Source organism: Sapajus apella, unplaced genomic scaffold, assembly GCF_009761245.1.
Source record: "Sapajus apella isolate SASKATOON/1434 unplaced genomic scaffold, GSC_monkey_1.0 scaffold69, whole genome shotgun sequence".
NCBI lineage: Eukaryota > Metazoa > Chordata > Mammalia > Primates > Cebidae > Sapajus > Sapajus apella.
The window spans coordinates 7,007,663-7,024,543 of NW_022437009.1; the positions used below are offsets into that span (position 1 = coordinate 7,007,663).

Sequence of the window (16,881 nt, forward strand, 5' to 3'; positions counted from 1 at the left end):
GAAATTTAGTAAAAAGCAGTTTCCAGGTTATATTTCAGTCCAATCTGTCACACTGGAAGTGATCCATGTCCAGAAAGTTTTATCCAGTGTTTATGCAAACTACAGAGAAGACACTATGCTTGAATTGGAAGGTATCGTAGTGGGGAAAACTCTGAATCAGAAAACCTGGATTCAAATTCTGCTGTCTTTCTGGCCAATGCTCTCAGGGATGGGATGCCCAGGACTTGGTGAAATCACCACTTACCTAATATCAAAAGTTTGTAAACAAAGAAAAGGAGGAAGTGGGTGAGGTAAAACAAAAGCTTTTGATATTGGGTAAGTGATAATCTCACCAAGCCAGTTTCCATAACTATAAAATGTGTAAAAATTGTCTGCCCAATCTGTATCATAAGAGTGTTGTGAAATTCAAGTGAGATGTCTGTGGAAAGTGCCTTGTAAAGAATAAAGTGCAGTAGAAGTACACGATGGGCCCCATCTCTGCTAAAAATGCAAAAATTAGCTGGGAAGAAAAAAAGAAGTACACAATGGGGTAAATATTATGAACCCAGCTTTCAAAGAGTTGCTAGCCTCAAAGAAAATGGCCCCTATGATATAGTATAGTAACAAAGTTGACCAGAATATTAACATTCTTCAAATATCCTGTTAATCAAAGATTTACCAAATTAGAAAATGCTGCCTTCATATCCTTCCCTGTGCAGAAAGCACTCTTATTTTCTAATGAATTATTAAGTGTATTTGTTTGCATACCTGCCAGACATCTAGCACCAGGGTAGATACAACCAGGGAGGAAGCAGGAAAGCAGCCAGTACCTGTCCTCACAACTCACAGCTGCAGGGGCAGCCAGGGGCAGGCTCAAGGCAGTATGTGACTTGGCAAGAACTAAAAGGACAACAACTCTGCCCTGTTATCACTTGTACAGCTACTGGAAGACCCCCTCAAAAGGATACAAACTCAAAAATGGACCATTTCACTGCTGTACATTAGGCAAAAGATGATCAGAAAATCATAATGTACTTTAGCTTTATTAAAGACATATTACAGTAGACAGACAAGTAGACAAACACATGCTCTATAAAATATACATTCTGATGTGTGACAAAATATAAACATACTAGGAAATGACTACACTGAACAATGACTTGGCTTATACCTCTTTTTAGGTACATCTAGTATCAGGGCTGTTTACACTGGCATTATCCAATAAGGGAATAAAAGAATATTGGAAAGTAGAGGGTAGAAATAGTCTCACCATTGTAAAGAGGCCACAGTAAACAGCCAAGAGACATTCCAAGAGTACTTGACCACCTGATGATCAATTTCTCTTTCAAGACAGTTACAGTTCATAAAAGATCACTTTACTCCTTTATCTGAAAACAGGCACAAGTCAATTTCTTCACCTTCACCCTATTCCATCTCTCTCTCTCTCTCTCTCTCTCTCACACACACACACACACACACACACACACACACACACACACACACACACACACACACACAAAACCTACCTTACTACTGACAAAGCCTCCAGATGAGTCTTGGGTTTTCAGGTGTTGTTAAGGGCAGCTTGTAACATACCTCTTAGTTCCGAACTTGTTACTCTTATCAATGAACCAGGTGGTTGTCCAAAAAAAAAAAAAAAAGAAAGAAAGAAAATCAAGGCTAACTGATGTTGGTTTTAGACTGTACTCCAAACAAAAAAGTTTAAGGTAGGAAAGGGGAAAAAAACATCTGCCAACTATATGGGGAAAGAGATCATGTAATAAAAAAAATGAAACATTACTTGCAGGTTGCCAAAAAAAGAATCTTAGCTCAACCTTCTGAGGTCCAGCTGTTTTCACAATTACCTTTATAATCTGTATCAAGAAGCAAAGTAGAGAGGAGGATGTGGCATAAAATGACAGCAAATTTACCTGTTATTCCATTACCCTTCCAGCATTTCTGTGGATATTACAATGATTAGAAAAAGCCATGACACACTTGGGTAAAATACTAGTATAAAACTGAACACCACAATTCCAACCCCATTCGAACTGGAGTCCCACAGATAAGAAGAAACAAGAATAAAAATTATCAAGAGGGTTGGGCACAGTGGATCACACCTATAATTCCAGCACTTTGGGAGGCCGAGATGGGCGGATCACTTGAGGTCAGGAGTTCCAGACCAGCCTGGGTAACATGGTAAAACCTTGCTACTAAAAATGCATAAATTAGCTGAGCATGGTGGCAGACATCTGTAATCAATTCCAGCTACTTTGGAGGCTGAGGCAGGAGAATCACAAACCTGGGAGGCAGAGGTTGCAGTGAGCTGAGACCGTGGCACTGCACTCCAACCTAGGCAATAGTGTGAGACTGTCTGAAAATAATAATAATAAAGAGTAAAAGTTTTAATACATCATGGGCTTTTAAATTTGTTAGTAATGTCATTTATGTTAGTAATCACTTAAAGATTTCTTCAGAAGAATTAAGCCCAGAATTTCATGTTTCATGTTTCCAGCTACGAACAGAGGTCAGAACCCTTTTGTCAACCAAAGCCCAAAATTCTCTGGTTTCCTGAAGAGCTCTAAATGAATATAAAGGACTTTGAAAGGACAAAGTTTTAAGACTATCAGATTGCTTCTGGGGATTTCCAATGATAAAACCGAAAAGGACCTTAAAGGTCATCTTGCCCATATTCTATCTCAATGAAGAATTTTTAATTTTAGATATTTTTATTTCTCCAAATTATCAGGAGTGACTAAAATAAAAAATGTAATTGGCTGCCATCATCATCACCATGGAAATGACTTTAAGAGAAAACTGGTCAGATGAATGTTATTGCCTCCCATCTTCAACAAGTAAATAGTTGCCACTGATAAACTGACAGCCAGGAGTCTGTCAAGAATGCTTAAGGTATGTTATATAACAGAAAATGCCTGTTCACAGGGGGAAAAATCCTAAAAAATAACTTATATGCACTTCTTGATTTCATCACACAAGACAAGCACAAAAGCACCACCCATGCCTCTGAGAACACTGGACCATGCACCCTTGAAAAAAGCTTTGCCTCCTTCATCACAAGCAATCTTCCTCCAGCAGTCAAGCGTGCCTGTGTACATGATGTCAGTTCCTTTGTGCCCTGACTGCATCATCATGTGGCGGCAAATGGTGTCAAATGGATAGGAAGTCAACCCGGCAACAGCAGTGACAGTCTGTGTGATCATCCAGCTGATGATGATGTTGAGTGTTCTTGGGATCCAGAAGCATTCCCTTTGCAGTGTCGTAGATACCGAAGTAGGCAGCTCGGCAGATGGTAATACCCTGCACAGTCACATTAAAGCCTTGGTATAGGCTTTTAATCTCCTCAGATTTGTTGATCTTAACCAGAGAGTCACCGAGGCTGTGGAACTCTCTTTCAGCTCTAGCTTTACCCACATCAGCTGCTAGATGGGTATGGGCAAAATCAAGAGTGTACACAAAACACAAGGATGTGGCCCCAGCAGCACCACCTGATGCCAGATTCCCTGCAAAGTAGAGCCAAACTGGGTCCTCTTGTCCATGCCACCCAGGAAGATATGCTTGTATTTATCTTTGAAGGCAAAGTTGAGAGTCGGGGTGGGGAAGTATCTGATGACACTGGCCAGGTTTCCACACCAGGACAGGACTCCCTTCGCCTTGGGAATACAGACCATGCAGTCTATAATGCCCTTGTATTGCTTATCTGCGTTGATCTGCTTGCTGGCATGCTGCACCTGCAGCAGCAGCTAGACTGGCTCAATGGGAGCTATCGCTTGGAGATGGCTGTGGCCACTCCACCTGCCAGAAGTCCTTGGCGAAGGACACAAAGGCATCTGTCATGCTGAATGGAAAGACACGCTGCTGCAGGATTGAAGAAATTTCTTAAACACTATTAACAGAATGATGATTTAGCTTCTGCATGTACCTTTCCACCAAAAAGCCTGATTATTCCATTACCAGATAAATTTATTAAACAGCCTACACAAAATTTATCACCAAGTAAATAATACACCTCCCTGTGTATAACTCCTGTCCTCTGGAATAAAATTCTTATTTTTCACGACAACCCTTCAAGTAGCTAAAGACTTTTAACACATCTCTCTCTTCATAGAGAAATGGATAACAGAATCTAAATTGCTTGACATCTTAATGTTCCTTTTGTAGCCTCACAATGGGTGTGAAGACAGCTGTTTTTAAACATGAAAGTTATTCTGACGTGGCACTTTAGGGGAACTTGCACATTGGAATGGGTTCCTGCTATTTTTTTTCAAGAGAGAGTAGCTTGTATACTAGGGAAAGTCCTGCAGGTGCAGTGGCTCACGCCTATAATCCCTGCACTTTGGGAGGCTGAGGTGGGGAGATTGCTTGAGCCCAGGAGTTTATGATAAGCCTGGGCCACAAGGTGAAACCCCATCTCTACAAAAAATACAAAAATTAACCAGGTGTGATGGCACAGCTGCTCAGGTGGCTGAGGTGGGTCACTTGCGCCTGAGATATGGAGGCTGCAGTGACTACAGTGAGCCATGATCACACCATGGCACTCCAGCCTGGGTGACAGGGTGAGACCCTGTCTCAAAAAAAGAAAGCACTTTAGAAGTTGCTGATTGACAGAAAAACAATGGTATAAGCATATATCCTGTGCCAGTAGGGCATGGAGCTCAAGGAATACTGTCTTTTCTTCCAGGTAGACTTGGCGAATCAGCCTGAAAGGAGACAAATCAAGAGAATTTATATATTCCTACTGAAATAAAGTGGTCACTAGGGGACAGTGGGGACAGGAGGTATTTCAACATTTCACTTTGCCTTGCTTTGCAACATTCCTGATTAAATTAGCATTAGGCAGACATTATACTGCTGGAAGAAACACTCATGGGACACTAATGCTGCTTAGAGAGTTAATGCATTGCTTGATCAAAAACATATGCAATAATAAAGTTTCACAGATTCCTTTTCCTAAGATTTGCGTGTGTGTGTGTGTGTGTGTGTGTGTGTGTGTGTGTGTGTGTGTCTATTTAAAGACCAGAGATAGATAGGCTCTTCACATTTAAATAGATTCCTGATTATTTAGGCAACCTAGGAATATCTAAGAAAAACATCTCAATCATCTGAGTTGACATGATGGAAAACAACCTGGCTCTCCAGGAGACCAGACTTCGACAGCACTGTCAGGAGAAGGACCACTGCTAGAGCAGAGAGGCAGCACACCTACATGAAAAGTTTTCTAGAGCACTGGCTCACAGGCTATCTTCTGCCATGTCAAAATGACAGCTGATGCTCATTTGCAGTCTCTCGCAGCCTAGCCCTAAATCCACCTTTTCCACTCAGGAAATCTATCGGAATTTGAGTGAGAGTACTATAATTATAGGGATAACTTTGAATACATTAGAAAGGTGAGTCACAAACTAGTTACAAATTAGTTGTGGTACGCCTGTCAACTCATTCAGATACTCCAGTGTGCCATAAAACCAGCATTCAGACATGCTGCTCTAGAGAGCAATGAGTGGTTTTCCAAATGAGTCAAGATTCTATTGTTTACTAATATTGTTTAGAAGCAGAATTTTTTTCTCCTAATGAGTATTTCTTAGACCACTACTCCTATTATAAAGGAAATAAATCTGGCTCAAGTCAGAATGAGCAGTATCAGTCTTGTACTCAAACAAACATGTCATGAAAGCAGCTTTTCATTAAAGTAGCATGATCCTCCTTAGTTCCTGGAGGGAATTACAGATTCCTAGAATAGAATGTTACAGCTGGAAAGGGTTTTAGAGCATCTAGGAAAATATCCTTGTTTCATAAATGAGAAAATCTAGCCTAGAGAACTAAAAAGACTCACCCTTGATCACAAAGCCAGTAACAACCAGAGTCAGGAAGCGAACCAGGTCTCTTAAATTCTGAGGCAGTCTAGTACAAACTACACCATAATCTAATAAGAAAGAAGAGGAATCGCAGATTGAAGGGACAGGAAATTGTGATCTTTAGGAAGTTCAAAGTGAAAATGATCAGAGGCTGACACGTGAAAGGAAAAAAAAAGGTGTAGCACTACTAAACAGCTAAAGAAGTGCTGCTGCCCGTGGGAGAAAACATAGGATTGAAAATTAAGTATGAATAGGCTGGGCGCAGTGGCTCACGCCTGTAATCCCAGCACTTTGGGAGGCCAAGGCAGGTGGATCACAAAGTCAGGAGTTCGAGCCCAACCTGGCCAATATGCTGAAACTCCATCTCTACTAAAAATACAAAAAAACTAGCCAAACGTGGTGGCACATGCCTATAATTCCAGCTACTCAGGAGGCTGAGGCAGGAGAATTGCTTGAACCTGGGAGGCTGACGTTAGAGTGAGCCAAGATCATCCCACTGTACTCCAGCCTGGGTGACAGAGCAAGACTCCATCTCAAAAAAAAAAGTATGAATAAATGCTGAACTTTCTGGCAAAATGTTGAGAAATTATGTGAGTTTAGAACCCTTGAACAAGGACTTAAAAATAGATATTTTTATTTAAGTGACTGAAATTATCTAATGAGTAATACTGGATTTAGAGGAGAGAACAGAACAGCTTAACAAGGAAACCTGAAAACACAAAAAAGAATTACATTATATTAGAGTGTGAAGTTCTTCATTTACCTAAAGCCCTTTGCTATCGGAAATGCAAGAAAACGTTTTGGCTTAAATAATTACTTGTACAAAACAAAAGACCACTCCAAGACTTTACAGTGTTAAGAATTTTGGGGCCTGGCGCAGTGGCTCATGCCTGTAATCCCAGCACTTTGGGAGGCCAAGGCAGGTGGATCACTTGAGGTCAGGAGTTCGAGACCAGCCTGGCCAACATTGTGAAACCCTGTCTCTACCAAAAATACAAAAAAAAAAAAAAAAAAAAAAAAAAAGCCAGAAATGGTGGTGTGCCTGTAATCCCAGCTATGCAGGAGGCTGAGGCAAGAGAATTACTTGAACCCGGAAGGCAGAGGTTGCAGTGAGCCAAGATCACACCACTGGACTCCAGCTTGGGTAACAGACAGGTCCTCCATCTCAAAAAAAAAATAATTTTTACATGTTCTTCTACCCCCAAGAGCACTCTTCGCTTCTTAAGATATACTGCATATTGGTAAAAGATTAAAAAGAAATCAAACTCGGAAAAGAAGCAATCTTTGGTTTCCTGGTCAATGAAGCTTTGCTGAACAGAGATTCCCATTCAGAGAAAGCACAACGTGAACACAACTAGAAACAACTAAAACTCAGTCTGATATTTCAATACTGTGTCACAACAGTCAGACAACTGTCCAGCTGTTCTTTAAGACAGAAAACTCAGATTCTGACAGTGAAGAAGATGGATGTGGCCCAGTGCAGAATTTGGATGGACCAATTGTTTCCAGAAGATTTATATTTGTAAATAACCTGAGTGATGAAGATTACAGGCTTATGAGTGATAACAATTTGCTAGGCACTATAGTTGAAAGTATAGAAGAGTTGCTGAGAAGGTTACAACAAATTAAAGGGGATTTCCCACAAGAATCAGATGAAAATAGAGGTGGATGATGTCTAGTACTAGTAATGAGTCTGTAATAGAGTGCCTTACCTCTTTTGGACAAATTCAAAATATGACAGGAAGTGCGCAAAGAGAAAACCAAGCTTGGACAGCAGTGAGCCAGAGTAAGCTCTATAGTGGTAACTTCAGATTCAATGTAGAGATCAATTTTATCCTTAATAATGGAAGGCTATATTTTGTTATGCCAGCAAAAAGAAAAAAAAGGAAGGCTGAATACAGAACATGAACATGCATCATCTGCAAGACTTCCCAGGGGAGAAAATAAGGAAAACAGCCAGAGAAAAGTGGAAAATCCACAATCTGAGTCAACATTATCAAGGCCACCTAGGTCAGGTACAAAGTGCAACAGAAGTATTAATGAAAGTTCTACCTACCAGAGGTCAGAGAAGACTGAGAAGCAGGAGCCCAGACCAACAGAGAACCAGAGCGAGAACTGAAAGTAGGTTACCTCCAAATTCATGGTGAGAAATTTCACAAATACACCATCTCAGACTTTTCAACAGCCCCTGGTAAATCAGACTGAGAGGTTTTCTAGAATTCAGCAACAAGAGACATTGAGGGCGCAAATAACTGACCCATAGTTGCGAAGTGGTCATCTTTTTGCAGCTTTTGGAACATGGAATGTCCAGGAGAATGTTCTCCAGACACAATCAGAAATGATAAATCTGGGGCACTCAGACTGAGAAATCCAGTCATAGTCCTGGCTGTCATAGTAGGAAGAGTTCATCATGGAGAATATTTGCCAAGATATAGCATACCTAATATAACTCAGTTAATATCTCAAACACCAAACAACAGTCACTTTAGAAAGTGAACAAGGAGAACTCAGAAATAGTTTTCGCATTCTGAGCAAGCAGGTGTGAGAACTTATTTCAGTACCAACAGAATTCCTGTTCACAGAATTTCAAATATCCATTTAAATAATACACCTGTTGCAACTCAAAGAGCATTAAAGCAGATAATGACAAGATTTGCAGACTCAGATATAGACAGTGATAGTGACAGATATCCTAGTGGCTCACCCACATCAAAACATGGCAACGGCAAGGTCACAGAATGAAAGAGATGGTTCTGATATCAGCAACTGTTCTGGCTCCAATTCATGTCACAGTACTGCTTATGATTCCGACCCAAGTTCTGCAATCTTTAAATCAGCCTCCAGTTTTTGAAGCCTTCATTATACATAAAGTATAATGTACTTTATTATACCTGATCTAACTCACTGGTTCCTGAAGGAATGACTGAACTTTCCTCAATCAATTTCTGTCTCAGTAAAAAAGAGGGAAGGGAAAGGAGGGAGAGAAGGAAGAAATGAGAGGAATTTCCAAACAAGTTTTCCTTTAGGTGCATACAGGTGTGAAAGGACTGCCAGGCTCAGAAAAAAACAAGCTTTTTTATGTTAGAAAGGGAGTATCACCTAGCACTTTTAAACAGATGGGAAATGACCAGAAGTATGAACCTCTATGCATGAAGAAAGTGGTTAATTACACTAAGACTGTGTTTAATATATGCAATCACTAAGTAGCTGCCTCTATAGATACACTTCTTAACAGGTCAATTTTTTAAACTTTTTATTTATTTTTGAGCCAGGACCTTGCTCTGTCATCCAGGCTGGGGTGCAGTGGCTTCACTGAGGCTGGGGTGCAGTGGCTTCATACAACTCACTGCAGCCTTGATTTCCCGGGCTCAAGGGACCCTCCTACCTCAGCCTCTGAGTAGCTAGGACTACAGCAGCATGCCACAACGGCCAGCTAATTTTTAAAATTTATTTTTTGCAGAGACAGGGTCTCACCATGTTGCCCAGCCTGGTCTCAAATTCCTGGCTTCAAGCAATCCTCCCACCTTAGCCTCTCAAAGTGCTGGGATTACAGGTGTGAGCCACAGTTTTTATACCTTAAATAAAGTTTTTAGATCTCACTAAATCAAGTTATTTAAAATCTGTGATCTGAGAAGCTACCTGTCAATATTATAACTGGTTATTATATATAATTTGGGCATATCAAAAATATTTACATCACAGCCAACACATATGATCAATGAATACAAAAATTATTTATAAATGCACATATATTTACAATGACATCCCTGGGCAATAGGGACAAAAAAAAATTCACAAGAATACAAAAACCTTTGACCTGGTACCAGTTGGTCAAGCCTGTGATTCTTGCCAAAGACCTTGAATATCAAAGCCCCAGTCTCAACAATCTGCCTGCAACCACTGAAGACTCCCGGGCACACTTCCCAAAAGGCTCCAAAGTTATTTTTGCTCCTTGGAAGGCAAAGTAGAACATCAAAGTAGTGATATGATGTTTTCTCAGGATCATTCTGAAGACCAGGGCAATCCAGCATGTTAAGCTGCAATGTGACTCTTCCTGACAGGCAGATGCATACCAGAGCACATCCCCATGGAACCATCAGGAAGCACATTTGTCCCATATCTTCCCTCTGCCAGTGCTGCACATTTTTGATGAGATGTACCCATTTCTGTCAGCTGTTACCATTTCTTCATCAGGTATAAGACCAAACAATGCATGGCCCACCTTGGTGCAGTCAGATGCAATCATAAAGAAAGAGTAAAGCAAATGCTGACTTCGGAGTTTCTTCTGAACTCTGAGGTAGTAAATGCAAAATTAATTAATCAGTCTCTGCCCAGATTTCATCCTGAAGTGAGTTTCATGTGCCCTCACTACCATCTTGAATGTTCTGAGTCCTACTAAAATCAAAAGCGTGATCCTGTAACCTGTGGCAGGACATGGGAGAGGCGGAACAGTCTGGATCCTGCCCTGCCTGGCCCTCATTTCGATGAAGCTGTGGTGACTCATGAGCCGGCTGCTGGGAAAAGGGAGGATGAGGCAGGCCTAGTTCTCTGTTTATGGTCCACAGAGACCGCTCCAGTGTTTCTGAGAATGAAAGACAAGAATTATCAGTAGGGACTGGTAAAACTTAATATCCTTTTAACCAAATCCTCAAAGAAATAAAGACGTGCAACATTCCTGAACTAGGGCACTAATATCAAACACATACTTGCCATCTTCTTAGCCACAAAAAAACAAACAAAACAAAAAACACCAGAACATGGTCTTTCAATTCCCTCTACTTCACAAACCTAACCAAATATTTACTGAGATCATACTAAGTATCATTTACTTTCACCTGTTATTTTAGTGGTTCTGTCACTACAAAATTTTTAAATAAAACTCTTTAGACACATGGAAAAGAACTAAAAGACAAATGGTATCCATATTGTAATGAAAGTTTCACAATAGATAATAATCATTGATTCAGTGCAGCCATTACATCTTTAAATATGTCACAAAACTGTTTTAAAAATAAACAGCCATTCCCTTGTTGCTAAACAACAAATGATAGCCAAAAGAAGCTATATTAAATCAGATTATCGGCACATTGGTTTCAAACATGCATTTCTCATTCTTCTTTACCATAATGGTGAGCTATTTTCTCAAAGACTGTTTACTGAAAGTTATATTAACTTCATAGGGTGCATTTTGGAAAAAGCTAGCCAAACATTATAAAAACAAATACCCAGAAATAAAAATGAAATCCATGTGAAAAGTAAGCTAGAGCAAGGTTTCTCAAATTTTAATATGCACACAAATAACCTGGGGATCTTGTTAAAATGTAGACTCTGATTTGCTAGGTCTGCGCTGGAATCATGACTCTGCATTTCTAACAAGCTCTTACGTAATGGTGGTGCTAATAGTCTATAGACCAGACTTTGAGTAAGCAGAAGCTAGAATACCCTATGTAAAGAATGGCCAATGCACCAAAGCATTCTCATTTGCTGATTTCCTTACTTATGAACCAGATTAAAAATAAATCCCCAAAGTTAGAAAAAAGATGGACTACATTTCTGGTCCTTCTTAAACCCTTTTTGTTTTAACTCTGCTAAGACATCGAACAGTAAAAGTGGATCTACTGTTGGTGCATTTCTTTTACAAACACTTAATGTAAAGATAAGAGACTAACTTCAGGCTGGGTGCAGCGGCTGATGTCTGTAATCCCAACACTTTGGGAGGCCGAGGTGGGTGGATCACCTAAGGTCAGGAGTTCTAGACCAGCCTGACCAATATGGACAAACCCTGACTCTACTAAAAATACGAAATTAGTCATGCGTGGTGGCACATGTCTGTAATCCCAGCTACTCAGGCGGCTGAGGCAGAATAATCACTTGAACCCAGGAGGCGGAGGTTCCAGTGAGCCAAGATCATGTCACTGCACTCCAGCCTGGGCAACAAGAGTGGAACTCCATCTCAAAAAAAAAAAAAAAAAAAAAAAAGAGAGAGAGAGAGACTAACTTCAAATAATAGTGCTTTCCTCTTACCTCTAACTTCTTTAGAAGTCATTAATCTCTTAAAAACAACAGAGGCTGGGTGCAGTGGCTCACGCCTGTATCTCAACACTAGGAGGCCAAGGTGGGTGGATCACCTGAGGTCAGTAAGGAGTTCAAGACCAGCCTGGCCAACATGGTGAAACCCCGTCTCCACTTTAAAAAAAAAAAAAAATACAAAAAATTAGCCAGGCAAGGTGGTGGGCACCGGTAATCCCAGCTACTTTGGAGGCTGAGGCAGGAGAATCACTTGAACCTGGGAGGTGGAGGTTGCAGTGAGCCGAGATCATGCCACTGCACTCCAGCCTGGGCGACAGAGTCAGACTCTGTCTCAACAAACAAACAAACAAACAAAACACAAAAAACAAAGCATACCTTAGATATTTCCAAGGATGGTTCTGGCAGGATTAAATGATCTAATGTGGGACATGAAGTACTAAATCCAAAATTAACTAATAAATCACTGCCCAGATTTCATTCTGGGCAAAATTAACTAATAAATCGCTGCCCAGAAGTGAGTTTCATGTGTCCTCACTACCATCTTGAATGTTCCAAGTCCTACTAAAATCAAAAGCAGGATCCTGTAACCTGTGGGACATTAGATCATTTACTCCTGCCAGAGCCATCCCCAAAAGTGTAACTATATGCTTTGTCTTCCTCTGTAAACCTAGAGTTCTCACCTCCTACACTATTTCCAGTGCTCTTCCATGTCAGGCTGACAGGAAGATGAAAGCTGATGAAAAGCTTGGTGGACAGGAAGACATGCTTAGCATTACCCTTCATGGTCTAGAAAGAGTTTTGTCTCAAATGGCAAGTGGTTATCAAATGCCTAATCTATACAATATAATGTATATGTCTTTTCCTGGGCCATGTGGAACAGAGGACACAAGCCCAAAACTGCATTCTCACTTATGACCTTGATCATACCTCACAGAAGAAAACACCCACCAAGTGAAGCTGAGATTGAATGTTTACCTACTAGAACAGCAACCAAACAAAACATTTAAAAATCTTCTCAGTCGGGCGTGATGGCTCACGCCTGTAATCCCAGCATTTTGAGAGGCTGAGGTGGGCGGATCATGAGGTCAGGAGTTTGAGACCAGCCTAGCAAACATAGTGAAGCCTTGTCTCTACTTAAAAAATTCAACAAATTAGTTGGGCGCGGAAGCACCGCGCCTGTCATCCCAACTACTCTGGAGGCTAAGGCAGGAAAATCACTTGAACCTCAGAGGCGGAGGCTGCAGTGAGCTGAGATCATGCCATTGCACTCCAGCCTGGGTAACAGGGCGAGACTCCATCTCAAAAAAAAAAAATTCTTCTCAGTAGGCCAGGCACGGTGGCTCATGCCTGTAATCCCAGCACTTTGGGAGGCTGAGGTGAGCAGATCACCTGAGGTAGGAAGTTTGAAACCAGCTGGACCAACATGGAGAAACCCCATCTCTACTAAAAATACAAAATTAACTCGATGTAGTAGCTCATGCCTGTAATCCCAGCTACTTGGGAGGCTGAGGCAGGAGAATCGCTTGAACCCAGAAGGTGGAGGTTGCAATGAGCCAAGATCACACCATTGCACTCCAGCCTGGGCAACAAGAGCAAAACTCTGTCTCAAAAAAATATCTTTTCAGTAAAAACTTTCACCAAATTATGCCCAAATTTTATTAGTATTATTTTGAGACCGAGTCTTGCTCTGTTGCCCAGACTAGAGTACGGCAGCATGATTTCAGCTCACTGCAACCTCCATCTCTTGAGCTTAAGTGATTCTCGTGCCTCAGCTTCCCAAGTAGCTGGGACTACAGGCGTGCACCACCACATCTGGTTAATTTTTATATTTTTAGTAGAGATGGGGTTTCACTATGTTGGCCAGGCTGGTCTCAAACTCCTGACCTCAAATGATCCACCTGCTTTGGCCTCCCAAAGTGCTGAGATTACAGGTGTAAGCCACTGTGCCAGGCCCCCCTAAATTTTATTCCTTATTTAAATAAAGATAGGAGAAAAATTATTAACACCCTATATGAGACCGATGCGGCGGCTCACACCTGTAATTCCAGCACTTTGGGAGGCCAAAGTGGGCCGATCACATGAGGTCAGGAGTTCATGACTAGCCTGGCCAAAATGGTGAAACCCCGTCTCTACTAAAAATACAAAAATCAGCTGGGTGTGGTGGCACATGCCTGTAGCCCCAGCTTCTTGGGAGGCTGAGGCACGAGAATTGCTTGAACTTAGGAGGTACAGGTGGCAGTAAGCCGAGATTGTGGCCACTGCATTCCAGACTGGACAACACAGTGAGACTATCTCAAAAAAAAAAACAAAAAACAAAAAACAAACCCAAATAAAACCTTTTAAGAGCTTTTTTTTTTTTTTTTTTTTTTTTGGAGACGGAGTCTCGCTCTGTCACCCAGGCTAGAGTGCAATGGCACAGTCTCGGCTCACTGCAATCTCCACCTCCTGGATTCTCCTGCCTCAGCCTCCCAAGTAGCTCAGATTACAGGTGCCCACCACCACGCCCAGCTAATTTTTGTAGTTTTAGCAGAGATAAGGTTTCACAATATTGGCCAGGCTGGTCTCAAACTCCTGATATTGTGATCCGCCCACCTTGACCTCCCAAAGTGCTGGGACTGCAGGCATGAGCCACCGCACTGGGCCTAAAAGCTCATTATGTATGGCCTCTGAATTTTCAGTAGTGTTATCTTGTTACCCCTCTCACAAAAGTTGTTTCCATCCTATAGATGAAGACTTCTTTGTAACTCTAATATGTAGAAATCTCTAGCTATAGTTTACACCATTTAACAATGGCCAGTTACTCCTGTATACCAAGCTGTTTGCTTCCTGTCAAATGAGAGCACTACCTATATGATAGAAGGAAGGGTCAATTGGATGAAAGTAAAAACAAAATAACAACAAAAATGCATCCCTTACCACTGCTCAGCTGTGTGGAGAAAAGTTTCTTCTCATTTATCCTCTCATGGTTGGTGGGAAAGGCAGATGGCTCTCTGTCGGCTGATGATATCAGGCTCTCTAGGGCAGTAGTATCCTGGGGAGGATGTGCTAAATATGTCTCTTTAGGCATCTGAACCATGAGGCTGGACAGCGTCTGATCAAGAACATCCTCCTCAGCAATATATGTGTATGGACAGTATTCTCGGGTCCTGGAGTAGATGTTGGCATTGTCATAACAATCTGAGCAGATCACCCGGGTACTAGTGCCACCTAATAACAAGAAAAATAATCTAAATATCTTTCTGTTAAGGAATTATTTTTTGCCAATCATCAGTTTTCTTCAACAGTTGTCGTCATCATTGCTAGCATGTATCGAGCACGTACTTTATAAAGTAGGTGAAGTTTCAAGCTCTTTCTGTGAATCGGTTCATTATTATCCCCACTTTACAGACAGGGTAAACTACAGCACAGAGAAGTTAAGTAACTTAACCAAAGTCATACTGCCAGAGAAGGAGAAGAAACAGGCATTCTGGCTCCAGAGCCCACGCTCTTGAAAATTACACTGAACCATCTCTGTCTATCATAGATAGATCATGCCCAAATCAAGGGAGCAAGAAAAGACTGGTACTGCGCTACAAGACACATGCTTGGGTTAAGCAAACAAAATCACAGAATAAGCAGTTATGACTTCACTTTATGAAAACCCATGTTACTGTCATCAGTCAAGAAGTTAAGTAACACCAATTGCTACAGGTATCCCTAGAAAAAGCTTCTAACAATGAAGAGTCTTGCCTTACAAGTACATGATTGACAGAGGTACGGGTTTAACAATGAGCTCCCTGGATCATTAAGTGCTTTGAAAACTGAATGATGAAAGAGAGAAGAGTGAGAAACAAAGAGTGAGTTTCTTATTCAAAATCATGCAACAGGCCAAGAGCAGTGGCTCACGCCTGTAATCCCAGCACTATGGGAGGCCGAGGCAGGTGGATCACCTGAGGTCCTGAGTTTGAGACCAGCCTGGCCAACATGGTGAAACACCGTCTCTACTAAAAATACAAAAATTAGCCAGGCATGGTGGCGGGTGCCTGTAATCCCAGCTACTTGGGAGGCTGAGGCAGGAGAATCACTTAAACCCAGGAAGCAAACGTTACAGTGAGCTGAGATCGCACCACTGCACTCCAGCCTGGGCAACAAGAGTGAAATTCTGTCTCAAAAAAACAAAACAAGACAAAAAAATCACACAACAGAATATAAGAACTGGAAGAGAGTGAGAAGTAATTTAGTTTAACCCTGAAAGCAGTGTTATTTCCCACATATTTCAAAGAACGGACTTTTAAGTATTCTCTTAGAAGTCAGAAATACTGGCCACGCACAGTGGCTCACGCCTGTAATCCCAGCACTTTGGGAGCTGCGGTGGGCAGATCACGATGTCAGGAGTTCGAGACCAGCCTGACCAACACAGTGAAACCCCATCTCTTCTAAAAATACAAAAATTAGCCAGGTGTGGTGGCACACTCCTGTAATACCAGCTACTGAGGAGGCTGAGGCAGGAGAATCACTTAAACCTGGGAGGTAGAGGCTGCAGTGAGCCGAGATCGCGACACTGCACTATAGACTGGGTGACTGAGAGAAACTGTCTCAAAAAAAAAAAAAAAAAAGTCAGAAATACCATATTTTCCATGAAAACGCAAAATAAAATCCAATTTATCAATTAGATAAAGAAGTTCGATTGACACCCAGCCTAAAACAAGTCTCTGAAGAAATGGAATAAATCTTTAACTTGTATGGTATTTTAAGTACCACACAGATTTGTTAAAGGATCTGTGAGAATCTTGCAGGAAGTGCTTTACAAATTATTGTTTTTTTTATTTAAAAATTAGAAAAGTAAGCCAGGCGTGGTGGCTCACACCTATAATCCCAGCACTTTGGGAGGCCAAGGCGAGCAGATCACAAGGTCAGGAGATCGAGACCATCCTGGCCAACACGGCGAAACCCCAACTCTACTAAAAATATAAAAATTAGCTGGGCGTGGTGGCACATGCCTGTAGTCCCAGCTGTGCAGGAG

General features: G+C 41.4%; 1 protein-coding gene, 1 long non-coding RNA gene and 1 pseudogene across 4 annotated transcripts in view; all 3 read right to left on the reverse strand.

Moving 5' to 3' along the window:
• Window positions 1-1,003: 1,003 nt before the first annotated feature.
• On the reverse strand, window positions 1,004-2,142 carry LOC116531081. Its single transcript, XR_004260253.1, has 2 exons — window positions 1,467-2,142; window positions 1,004-1,435 (listed from the first exon to the last, which is right to left on the reverse strand). It is a non-coding gene; the product is annotated as an uncharacterized LOC116531081 (long non-coding RNA).
• Window positions 2,143-2,382: 240 nt separating this feature from the next.
• LOC116531080 lies at window positions 2,383-4,972 on the reverse strand (annotated as a pseudogene). The gene has a single exon (XR_004260252.1). The product of XR_004260252.1 is annotated as an ADP/ATP translocase 2 pseudogene (transcript).
• Window positions 4,973-9,558: 4,586 nt separating this feature from the next.
• Window positions 9,559-16,881, reverse strand: part of LRIG2 (leucine rich repeats and immunoglobulin like domains 2) — a 55,388-nt gene continuing 48,065 nt past the window's right edge. For both annotated transcript variants that reach the window (XM_032249726.1, XM_032249727.1), the window contains exons 17-18: window positions 14,796-15,086; window positions 9,559-10,431 (exon numbers count right to left, since the gene is read on the reverse strand). In XM_032249726.1, coding sequence (XP_032105617.1) covers window positions 10,205-10,431; window positions 14,796-15,086 — 518 coding nt within the window. In that variant the 3' untranslated portion in view covers window positions 9,559-10,204. The remainder of the gene's footprint in view (window positions 10,432-14,795; window positions 15,087-16,881) is intronic.